This window comes from Fistularia commersonii, chromosome 10, assembly GCF_037954325.1.
Source record: "Fistularia commersonii isolate RoL2024-O1a breed Wild chromosome 10, RoL_Fcom_v1.0, whole genome shotgun sequence".
Taxonomy (NCBI): Eukaryota; Metazoa; Chordata; class Actinopteri; order Syngnathiformes; family Fistulariidae; genus Fistularia; species Fistularia commersonii.
Window position 1 is genome coordinate 6,990,030 of NC_141293.1, and position 12,350 is coordinate 7,002,379.

The following is a 12,350-nucleotide window of genomic DNA, read 5'->3' on the forward strand; positions in this document are numbered from 1 at the left end:
ATATATGTGTGTGTTTGTGTGTATATATTTATATATATGTGTGTGTATATGCATATATATATATATATATATATACAGTATATATACAATATATATACCAGGGGTCTCGAACTGGCAGCCCGCGGGGCAATTGCAGCCCATGGGAAGATATTTTTGTTGCCCCTGCCATATCAAACTCGTGAACAGCACTAACTTCAAACTTTTCATATTAAGGCAGGGGCAACAAACTATCTGTCCATAGGTCACAAGTTTGAGGCCCCTGATATGAATATATATATATATATATATATATGTGTGTGTGTGTGTGTGTGTGTGTGTGTGAATGTATGGGGTCAAAGGTATATATATGCATGTATATATATGTATATATATGTATGTATATATATATTTATATGTGTGTATGTATATATGTATGTTATATATATGTGTGTGTATTTTTGCATTTTCCTATCCAAATTCTATTTTAAACATGGTTTTATATTACTATGATAAATGTAAATATATATTTTTCTATAAAAAATATATATTCAATCAATTTGCATTATATGTTTTAAGTATTTAAAAATTATTTTTGGTTAATTTTATTCTATGTAAAGACATACATGTACATCTATCATCATATGTGTATGTATGTATATAGATATACATTTATTTGATGTGTATGTATGTATGTATGGTTGTATGTTTACAGGGAAAATACAAATGTCTGCATGTGTGTATGAATATGTATGTATTTACATATATATACATATATATTTGTTTGTGCGTATGTATGTATGAATGTATAGATGAGATGTATATGTATGTATATCTGTGTGCGTATGTGTGTATGAATGTATGTATTTATGTCTATCAGCATGTGTGTCTGGATGTATTTATGTATTCATGCATGTATGTTTGTATTTATGTATGTATGCATGTATGTATATAGATATACATGAATTTGGTTTGTGTATGTATGTATGCATATACTGTATGTATATAGATATACATGAATTTGGTTTTGGGGTATATATGTATGTATGCCTATCACCATGTGTGTATAAATGTTTGTATGTATGCATGTATGTATATTGATATACATGAATTTGGTTTGTGTATGTATGTATGCATATACTGTATGTATATAGATATACATTAATTTGGATTTGGGGTATGTATGTATATATGTATGTATGTATGTATGTCTATCACCATGTGTGTATAAATGTTTGTATGTATGCATGTATATCAGTGTAAATATATGAATGTGCTCATGTACAGTATATGTGTATAAAAGTAAATATATATGCATGTCTAGGAGGATGTATGTATGTGCATATGTATGAATGTCAGTGTGTGTACTTCTGTATTCATGCATGTATATACACGAGTATGATCAGTGTATGTATGTGAGTATGTGTATATAAAGATATAGTGTAGTGTATATGTAGATATAGTGTATATATGTATTTATGTGTGTCTAGTTGAATCTGTGAGTGTGTGTCTGTGTGTGAGTGTGTGTGTGCATCCATTCATGTATGCATGCAAAATGTGTTGTATCAATGTATGAATGTACGTGTATGGATGCATGCATGTATGTATGTATGTATGGATGAATGGATGGATGGATGGATGGATGGATGGATGGATGGATGGATGGATATCAGTGCATGTATGTATTTAAGCGTATAATGTAGCCTGGGGGGGGCACAGGCCAGTGTCTTGTCTGAAGCCCAGATAAATGCAGAGGGTTGCGTCAGGGAGGGCATCTGCCGTAAAACTTTCGCCAACACCAACCATGCAAAGCAATCATAATAACCAGATTGTACCGGATCGCTCGAGGCCCGGGATAATAACAACTGCCATTGGTACCACCTGGTAGGTGTAATTAACTTGGTCGGTGTTGGCATCAGTTCAGTTTCATAGCCTGCTTGCTTTCTGGTTTTCACAGTGAATTTGATATGAGAGCGCTGCAAACAGTTGTGTCCACAAGAAACTTAATTTTCCTTAGTCGTTTTTTCTGTGAAAAAATGGAAAAGGGTTATTTGGTTATCATTTATTTCATAAATAGTGTATTTATTTCATTAATAATGTTATTATCGATCGTCTGATTTTTTTTTCCTGTAAAAAAGAAAGGGTTGGTTTTTAGTTATGTGTGGCTTTCTGGAAAACTATAAATGTTCACGTTTAGACACCTTTGCGATCATCACACTTTTTGTTACAATTTATTATTTAGGAAAATAGCAGCATTTTACTCACCAAAATTCTGATAATTTGTAGACAAAATCCATCCTCCTCTCTTTCCTCAAACAGTGTTCAATTATTCTGATGCACAGACTATCCGTGCGCTTCAGCACCAAGCAATCCCAGCAATAAAATTTGCAGTGTACCTCGGAGCCTGTGAGCCAGGGGTACCGGTCGTAGTTCTTGGCTTGAAAATGTCAGAAAAATTATTTTCCTGGTTGTGACAGGTTCGCTAGCTTAGGAGTTGCCTGACCTTTCTTTACTATGTCCAGCTTTTCTTCAAAAAGAAAATCGCCTTAACAATATATTAGTATCTAAATCTTCTCTAAATTCTTCTCCTCCTGCAGCCATTGTGGGTTGAAAAAACTGATATTAAGCAAACACAACTATATTTCTGTTGGCAGCTCGCTAGTACTCTTCTCTTCGCTAATACGCTTGTCCACTCTCTTACAATGCAATCAGAGGGTGTGAATACGCTGAGGTTGCTGTAGCCTGCTAGAAGGCTTTGATGTCGCCAACACAAAATCTGATTGGTTGAAGCAACAGCATCATTGACACTTATTTTTTGGGTAAAGGGCTCGCAGAGCCGATTGTGCAATTGTCTAATTGTCTATATAGACACCCAGGTACTTGTGCTCTTCCTCAATGTTCAGATCAGTCCCATTGATGGAGAAGTATATAAGTATATATGTATATAAGTAAATATATGAATGCATGTGTATGCATGTACTGTATGTATATCAGTGCGTGTGCGTATGTGTGTGCAGTATGTATATCAGTATGCATGTATTTTTGTATGTATTAATGTATGTATTTCCAAGACCAAGGAGGTGGTTGTGAACTTCCGCAAGAATTGGAGGGAACAGGTACCAAACACCATCCGGGGTGAAGAGGTAGAAATAGTAGACTCCTACAAGTACCTTGGGGTCCACATTAACAATAAACTGAACTGGACACACAACACTGATGCACTCTGTAGGAAGGGTCAGAGCAGGATGTTCTTCCTGAGGAGAGTGAGGTTGTTTGGAGTCTCCTCAAGACTATCTTTGGTAGCCAGTGCACTCTTCTTGGGTTCAGTGTGCTGGTGGACCAGTGCCAGGACTGGTAAGGTCAATAGGCTCAACAAGATAGTGAGGAAAACCCGCTTGGTGGTGGGACTGAACCTGAACCTCAATCGTGGCAGTGGGGAGGGTGAAGGACAAACTGGGAGCTATCCTGGACAATCCTTCCCACCCCCTCCATGATGAGCTGTGGCTGATGTGCAGCTCCTTCAGCCAGCGATTCATCCCACCCTGGTGCAGAACTGAACGCTTCAGACGCTCCTTTGTGCCCACGCACATCAGACTCTAGAACAGAAGTCTGGACGGCACAGAACTCTGACCGGCCTGAGGTGCATCTGTGCTGCTTCCACAATCTCACTGCCTCACCCCATTCACATGTCATACCATAACTCTGCTGTCGTTCTTATCCTTGTTGGTCCCAGCATCCTGCCTATTTTTGTTTATTTGTTTTATTATTGTCAATTCTATTGTCCCTCTATCTATTTTGTTGTTTAGTTCTGGTTGTGTATTTTTCACCCTTACTGTCCTTTATGTCGTCTTTTGTTATCCCTGATGTTGTCGGTGTTGTTGTTGTTGCTGCCGTCTATTTATTTATTTATTTATGCTTGCTGTCTTCTGTCTTTTGTTTCTCTATTCATATTCATTTTACTTTTTGATTTTTTGACATTATAACTGTTATGCTGCTGTGACAAAGGAATTTCCCCTATGTGGATATTCCCATTTAATCTTATCTTATATATGTATATAATGCAGCCTCAGTCTCTGAGAAGGTCCCAAGCCCAGATAAATGCAGAGGGTTACATCAGGAAGGGCATCCGGCGTAAAAACTTTTGCCAAAACCAAACATGCAAGTCAACCATAACCATCTCATGGTTGTATGGTTTTCAGGGAGGAGTTGAGAGAGGCTCTGGGTGGTCAGGGAGAGCTTCCAGGTGATTGGACAACAACAGCGAGTGTTATCAGGGAGACAGGTAGGAGAGTACCTGGTGTGTCATCTGGAAGGAAAGTAGATAGGGAGATTTGGTGGTGGAATGAGGAAGTGCAGGAGTGTATACAGAGAAAGCGGTTAGCAAAGAAGTACGGGGACACTGAGAGGACTGAAGAGAACAGACATGAGTACAGGGAGATACCACAAAAGGTAAAGATGAAGGTAGCAAAGGCAAACAAAGGACATGCAATGACATGTACTGTATGCTCAGTTGGACAGTAAGGAGGGAGAGAATGATCTTTACAGGTTTGGTGAAGCAGAGAGATAGAGAGGGAAATGTATTGACAGGTGCTAGAACAGTGATGGAAAGATGGAAAGAGTAATTTGAAGAGCTGATGAATGTGGAAAATGAAAGCGAGGGAACAGGTTTAGGAAAATCTAAAGAGGTGGTGGTATACACTGGAAAGGAGAGGAATGAAAGTTTGTCCCAGCAAGACAGAGTATATGCGTGTGAGAGGAACCCGGGTGGAACGGTGGGGCTACAGGGAGTGGAGATCAAGATGTTTGAGGATTTCAGGTACTTGGGGCCAACAGTCCAGAGCAACGGAATGTGGAAAAGAGGTGAAGAGACGGGTTCAAGCAGGCTGGAATGGGTGGAGAAAAATGTCAGGGCTACTATGCTATAGAAAGCTATCAGCTAGAATGAAAGGAAAGGTGTACAAAACAGTGGTGAGACCAGCGATGCTGTGTGGCCTAGAAGATGTTCCAATGACGATAAGGCAGGAGGCAGAGCTGAGAGGTCAGAGAGGTCGCAGAGATGAAAATGCTAAGGTTTCTTTGGGAGTGACCAGGATGGATAGGATCAGGAATGAGTCTATCAGAGGAACAGCACACGTTAGATGTTTGTTGAGAAGGTCAGAGAAGCCAGACTGAGATGGTTCGATCATGTACAAAGGATGGATAGAGAATATATTGGTAGACGGATGCTGGAATTGGAGCTGCCAGGCAAGAGGTCTCGAGGAAGACCAAAGAGAAGATTTATGGATGTAGTGAGAGAGGATATGAAGGTAGTGAGAGAGAGAGGAGGATACCGAGAATAGGGTTAGATGGGGGAAGAGTATATTGGATATGTGTATATGTATGTATGTATGTATGTATGTGTGTATGTCTGGCTATCAGAGCTTGTAATTATGTAAATATGTAAGTGTATGTATGTATGTTTGTTTATCTGTGCATGTATGTATATATGTTTGTGTGAAAGGGTATGTAAGTGTATTTATGTATGAATATATATCTGTGAAAGTATGTATGTAAGTCTATATATGTATGTATTTCAGTGCATGTATGTATGTATAAATGTAATGTATGCAAGTGTGTATCGGGGTTGGTGTGGCACAGGAGGTAGTGCAGTAGTCTCTGGACTGAAAAATTTCCTGGTTTGATTCCTGGCGCCTCCTAGTGTGTTGCAGTGTTTGTGAGCAAGATGCTGAACCTCTAACTGCTCCCCTGCCACTGGTTGAAATCATGGTTCATCCATGATGGGTTAATTGCAGAGAAAGAATTTCCCAGGCTCTTGACTGGCAGCTCTGATACCAAGGGAATGTGTGTCTCCTTGATGTAGAACCTCTGATCCACAAGTTATCCCTCGATGATGGATATGATGCTGGATTTACTGGGTTTGAACTTAATTCATGCCCAGTCAATGTTGACCTGAAGTTTTCTAAGTAGCTGTTTAGTGCGTGCAACGGTTGAGGTCAAGGTGGCGAAATAATCCATGTACGCACAAATAGGAGGTAGACTGTGCCCAGATTGCAGCCGTTCTCCTCCATAAACCACTTGAAGGCTAAGATGATCACCTCCGTTGCCATGGTGAAGGCTAGAAGAAAGATGGTTCATCCAGCCATTATTCCCACTGCCAAAGTTTGCCATGAAGTTGTGTGTTGTTTTCTTTCAATACAGAATTGCAGATCTCGGAGGTAGTTACAAGTTTGATCATTTCTCTTAATTTTTTTCATAAGTATCTATCTATAAAATGTATAGATTTAAACATATTGACATCGATTTTAAAATAGAAATACAGTGTAACTTTTCAAACATAAATACATCAAGTACATGAATCGGTGTAAGTATTTAAGTATGTTTATTGATATAGAAAAACATTTTAATACATATCAAAACAATGTATATTAAATCTTTGAACATATAACACACATTAAAAACAACAAATAATAAATAATTTTTAGGAAAGACAAATATGTAGAGCAGAGTCATGAAATTAAATTCAAATAAAACATTTTCAAACTGAAAATAAAAATTTGAAATACTCTTGGCCCTGAGTCTTCAAAAAAATGATACTGTTTAAAAGGCTTTAAACATAACGGAGGCATCACTCTCCTATGCCACTGAATCTAATCCTCGCCCCCTACTGGCCAGACTTGGGTACTACCGTCTGCAGATGCGAGGCCTGACTGTCGGGCAACTTGGCAGGGGAGGAGGTTCCTCCACCTGGATGGAGCTCCTGGACAAGGAGCGGGCTCGCTATCCCCCGGGCTGCCATCGACCCTGAAGGTGGGGCTTCCACTCAAACATCTGGAGGTGGAGAACATGCCAGCATCTTCAGTAGGAATGGCATCACACGAAGGGGAAGAAGAAGTCGAAGGGCAGCTTGGCGTTGATGGTGGGCGTGGCTCTGAAACCGGGGACGGCGGCAGCCGAGACAGATAAGAAGCTCACGGAGCTCCTGATTGGCAGGACGTGACTGCCTCCCGCCAGCAGGGCCTATAAGGGTGGAGCACCATCAGCCGCGAGCCAATTAGAACAATCCCGATATTCCAGACTCAGTAGATCCTTTATTCTCTGGAGCTCTAAGTCTTACCAAGCTGGAGGTGTTGGTCTGGATTTCTTCTCTCACGCTCACCACCTGAGCCTGGGGGTTCTCCAGGGAGCCGTACTTGGTCCACTCGATTTCTAGATGAAGAGACAATGGGATCCTGCAGCTCTCGGATTCCTGCAAGGGGCAAACACAGACAACATATCACAATCCAGTGATTTATTTTCTTTTTGTTTCTTCTGCTTTATGCGGGCAGGAGAACATGGAGCCCTCATCTCTGAAAACAGAGGTTACATCACATAACAAATGTCTTTTTAGACAGAGCTCTTTGTTGATTATTCAGGAAGAACTTCACAGAGATCCTTAGAGCCCTGGACAAATCTTGTGTTTCTCCAGAACCTGCTCCTGGAGCATACCTCTGGACTGAAGCTCCTCCTCACGGGCACCCAGCTCAGCAGACTGTCCAGTGGGGAGTCCCCGAAGGATGCCACGTACTGGGGGTAGTTCTGTCCTCGCAAGAGGTTGAGGATCATCCCGGACACCAGTGAGCAGTTGGCGGCATCTTCCAGCCTGTGTGGAGAGGATGGAGGAGATTTTTTTGGAAACAAGGAGTCAACAGGCTCATATGTAGCCAGGACGAGGAGGACGTGCCTGAGCATGCAGCCTGAGACGGCATCCAGGCCAAAAAGAACAGGGAGGCGGGCCTGGATCCCCTGCAGGCAGTCCTGGTCCTCTGTGCCGCGGAGCAGAGACAGTGTCTCTGCAGGGTTGACGCTCCTGGAGATCCCAGTGGGGACTGGAGTTAAGGATGAACCTTCAAAGGTGAAGAACATTGATCTAAGCTGGAGAACTGCGGTTCTTCAGGGTGCGGGAGAAAGGATATCTAGGGGTTTGGTGTCCAGATAGCAGAGGCAGTCCCGCGACGTAGCCTGGACGTCCACTGAGGGAAACCAGTGGCAGCTCGCTGTCCTTCTATTGGACAGATGAAACAGAGGGCTTAAGACAAGGAGCTTCAGAAGCTAGCAGACTCTGAGAACCCTACCTGAAGGAAGGTGATTTCAAAGAGTTGGTCCAGTGGCAGGGATCTGTCCAGGACAAACCCCAGCACCACTGTTGCCATGGCGCCCACCACCTGCCCATCTGGGCTGTACCACACTGTGTAGGCGACCTGGGGGGGGAGCATGCACAATCAGCATCTCCACCCAGGAGAATACTTCCCCCAACAGCGGGGCTTCAGACTCACCTCCAGCACGACGTTGGTGCACGCCGCCGCCGCCTCAACCGGCTCCGGGAAGAACTGCTGGAGATCAGTGGCGTTGAGCTCACGCTCTGTGCCGTCCGGGGAGAGCAGAGTGAGCGAGGCCAACTCCACCGGGACAATCTGCCACCACAACAACACGCACGCACACGCACACGCACACGCACACACACACACACAGAAACACATACACAAGGTTCAATGTGTGTGTGTGTGTGTGGTCCACGGCGCTACCACACCTCCATGTTCTTCCACCAATTCTTCCTGCTTATGCTGTTTTTACAGGTAATTTTTTCTTTTTCTGTCACACCTCCAGGAAACACAGGTCAACATAACAATAATTATTAGAATATTAATAATAGATTCATTATTATTATTATTATATAATGTATGATAAGACAATAAAAAGAAGACTCACTGTGGCATTTTCATTCTTTCCCTGGGAAAGTGGCAAAGACACAATATTGATCAAAAATTGAAAAATAAATAATGCATGATATACATCATAAATAATAATAAATTAATGAATAAAAAACTATCAGGATTAATTCAGTGGGAAAGGGGTCAAAGGTCATTTGGTGTGAAATCACACCAGTATGTTCTAAGCTTTGGAGCTCAGTGTTTTCCACACAGCAGGCTAAAGGCTAAGGGCAACATATTCATGGCTATAGTCAAAGTGGCACGAGAGCTCTAAATGTCCTCGTGGGTACGAAGTGTCGTCTTCTTCCCATCTCGAGGGGCTGCGTGTCTGGATGGGTAGTCGACAGTAATAAGTATGGTAATCTACGCTACCTTAAACTCCAACCGATTAAATATCTTGGTTTCGTTCTCAGCTAAATTTTATTTTCTCAGGCTCTTATGAATATTACTGCCCCCTAGTGATTGAGAGTTATGAGAGGAAGGGTTGTCTCACAGAATAAAGCTGGATTTGTACGTAGGTGTCCACGCTGAGGGCTGAGCCGGGCCTGCAGTCCTGCACAACATCCACCTGCCGCAAGCACCGGCCGCTGTGCTTCTTCAGGAAAGCTGCAGAAAAGAGCATCAGTTGAGAAACAGAAGCTAAAGTTTCTCTGTGACCTTCAGACCCAAACGGCCATCACATTTATGCAGGTCCTGGGAGTTTAAGTGGGCTTGCCTGCAGGACTTTGGTCCACACAGTGAGATGTGACGCCACGCGCTGGCAGCCAGAAGAACCCGTGGTGCCCATCTTCCTCTGCCGTCAGCATCACCTCACCATACTGAAGCACCAGCAAAACATCAATGGTGAACATGCAAAATGGAAGATAAAACTGCTTTCTAGTTTGTTTGCCCTCAGCAGACGGTTTTATACATATTTAAAGCTCAGAAACTATGGATATAATTTAGGCCCGTGCGTGGACTCAGAAGGTCAAGGGTCAACCTTCAGAAGATCTTCCTTGGAGACAGCGACTTGCCAAGTATCCAGGCGAGTCTGGCGTCCCAGCATCCGATGGCAGGCTGTGGTCTGGCCCTGTGAAGGAGAAGCCGGCAAACCTCTTGGACAGCCCATCGAAGCTATGCTCCATCGGGACAGCCGGGGGAAGATAAGAGAACCCATTCACACCTGTGGGTGAATGCATGTACGAGGGTCAAAGTCAAAGATGCAAGATCTCATCCAAAAGGTGTCTGGATTGCTGTGTGTTATAGACATCTGAACAAATACTGTCATCTACCCTCCCCCCGGTTCATAGAAAGCAGTGAGAGCGCAGTCACTAAACCAACTGTTTTTGGACTGTGGGAGGAGGATGGAGAACCCAGAGGGAACCCAGACAATAGATCATGTCGAACCCAGTCCACCTTTGGAAGCAAACCAGGAACCTCCTGGCTTTGAGCAAAGCGCCGACCCCCGTCTTCATATCAGATTTTACTAACAAGACGACTTACGGTTCTGCGACTGGATGCAGAGAAGATCATGGCTGGTTTCCATGGCGACAGAGCCCTGCAGCTCCGAGAAGCCCTTCGCTGTGCTCCTCAGAGAGTAGGACGCCACCTGGTGGCTGCACAGGTGTGTCTCGGCACTGAGGAGAACAAACAACTATCATCCTTTACCACTTACTTATTACGAGCCCTGGAAAAAAAACATAAGCACTTTAAATGAATGGGTTGACTTTTATCTTGATTTTAAAAGAAGCAGAAAATAATAGAGACTTAAAGCGAGAATGTTAATGTGTTCATTTGAATCTTCTCAAGAAAAACAGTGTGGAAGAGACAAATCAATGTTATATATATATATGAGCCCCCATGACGGTTCACTTCGACATGACCTCACCTGATAATGGAGACCGAGCAGCCGGTGAACAAGGCCATGTCCTCGCCACGGCACTCCTTGTCACAGCAGCAGTTGACATCACACTCGTCCGGAATGTTGTCACAGGGGCAGATGCTGGACACTGACAAACACACACAAACTCAGATCGAAATCATCCAAAGACAATACAATGGCCATTTTTTTATTTTCCTCCTGCGAGAAATTAAAACTTCAACACTTGAGTTGGTAGAAGTTCACTCGAGTGTTTGGGAAATGTATTCACACAGACACGCACACAAAAACACACGCACACATAGTTCCATAACAAAACAAACTAGTCAATTTTCTTTTCTTCACAGGCACGTTAGAAAAACATATGATTGTTGTCGTTATTATTATTGTTTTTGTTCTCATTAGAAGAAGTCATCGATGAGTGTTCTGCATCGGCCATTGAAGGCACATTTCAGCTCACGACTCGATATTAGCTTCACTGGTGATCGCCTCATGAACAAACGCAGATGAACAACCTCCCGCCGCTTGTTTGGATCAAAATCTGAACCTTTATTTTTCATTTTAGAGGGAAACTCTAAACTTTTTCGAAATTTCTGGATGTGGTTGACAAGTTGAAGCTTTAGCCTCATGCTAGCATTAGCTAGACGAATCGAGATACTAGGGAGAGCAGCGGTGACGTTAAAGCGTCGGATTTGGATCAATTTACCGTCGGTGAGCGGGGCAGGAAGGCGGCCGGATTCGGGCAGGGGATTGCCCGGTACCGACACCACGTCAAGCCGGTCCGAATATTCGGCCCCACCGTAGCTCTGCGAAGAGTTAGCAACATTAGCCTCATTAGCTTCGGTCCTCGTCCCGCCGGTCGGTAGTGTTTCATAACCGTCCGTAACGTTACTTTTGGAGCCGCCACTGCTAAACTTGGTCATATAAGACTCGTTGTGTGTTATGTTATTAGTTGAAATTACAATAGTGTACAAAGTACACAAATACAAGCAAGCTAATTGGAAAAGGAATGCTGCGCACTGAGCCGCCATCTTGTTTTTTACGGTTGCTATGGTTCTCCGTCTTCTTCTACCGGCATGTTACTATTTCCGGTTCACCAAACGACAGCGTCCTCTCTGTGCGGGAGGAGACACAACTGATAACCGATTACATACTGAGGTAACACGTAGAGGATTACAACACAGTACTGCAGTACTTTTAGGTCACTCAATAGTGACTGAATTCCAGTGGGCTTCGTTTTGATTAAAACTTGAAATTATCATGTCATCTATCTGCCTTGCAGTTTAGTAATCTTAACTACATTGATTATCAATTGCTAATTTTAATGTACCTGTAACAATAAATCCTGAAGTTCACAGACATTACCACAGTGATAGGGCACATCCCCGGAGGAGACGAAACAGCATATGGGATGGAGGTGCCCAGTCCAAGTTGCATTCAAATGTCTAATTGCACTGACACTGTTCTATTTCACTGTTCATATTCATATTTATGATCATGTTTACACTCTTCCAATCAGTATATATACAAATGCACTGCAGACAGTATAGTAGGTATTTCACTGCACAGGGAAACACATTTCAGCACTGTGCATATGACAATAAATGTTTTGATTTTTTAATAAATCATTCCCAATGGCCTTATACACTCTCTCTAGTGGATCTCTGCAGCAACATACCTGGTCGCTGGTAACCGAAACTTCCGATTGTCTAATAAACCAATGATCTTCAGATGCACTTTCCTGGAGACTTACCTTCCTGTGTGTGTGT

At 42.8% G+C, this 12,350-nt stretch overlaps 1 protein-coding gene across 3 annotated transcripts; it reads right to left on the reverse strand.

Moving 5' to 3' along the window:
• Positions 1–6,347: 6,347 nt before the first annotated feature.
• Positions 6,348–11,624, reverse strand: tctn1 (tectonic family member 1). 3 transcript variants are annotated; one of them, XM_086154346.1, is made up of 14 exons: positions 11,474–11,624; positions 11,288–11,387; positions 10,591–10,711; positions 10,206–10,339; positions 9,737–9,885; positions 9,439–9,541; positions 9,217–9,329; positions 8,722–8,742; positions 8,289–8,426; positions 8,088–8,213; positions 7,929–8,017; positions 7,462–7,834; positions 7,091–7,222; positions 6,348–6,993 (listed from the first exon to the last, which is right to left on the reverse strand). In XM_086154346.1, the coding sequence occupies exons 3-14, from the start codon at positions 10,626–10,628 to the stop codon at positions 6,847–6,849; spliced, it is 1,563 nt and encodes a 520-aa protein (XP_086010472.1). In that variant the 5' UTR covers positions 10,629–10,711; positions 11,288–11,387; positions 11,474–11,624; the 3' UTR covers positions 6,348–6,846. The 3 variants fall into 3 exon arrangements, with proteins under 3 accessions (XP_086010472.1, XP_086010471.1, XP_086010470.1); XM_086154345.1 differs by having other exon boundaries at positions 7,462–7,615; positions 7,697–7,834; positions 11,288–11,624; XM_086154344.1 differs by having other exon boundaries at positions 11,288–11,624.
• Positions 11,625–12,350: the final 726 nt, after the last annotated feature.

What these genes read in the sequence shown, in the direction of transcription:
- tctn1 (XM_086154344.1), bottom strand. Translation starts at nt 11,612, where the DNA reads ATGGCGGCTCAGTGCGCAGCATTCCTTTTCCAATTAGCTTGCTTGTAT. An exon ending in TACAAATCCAGCTTTATTCT is followed by an intron (nt 8,743 to 9,216) that starts GTGAGACAACCC and finishes CCACTTTCCCAG; the next exon opens with GGAAAGAATGAAAATGCCAC. An exon ending in GGAGGAGCTTCAGTCCAGAG is followed by an intron (nt 7,223 to 7,461) that starts GTATGCTCCAGG and finishes TGCCCCTTGCAG; the next exon opens with GAATCCGAGAGCTGCAGGAT.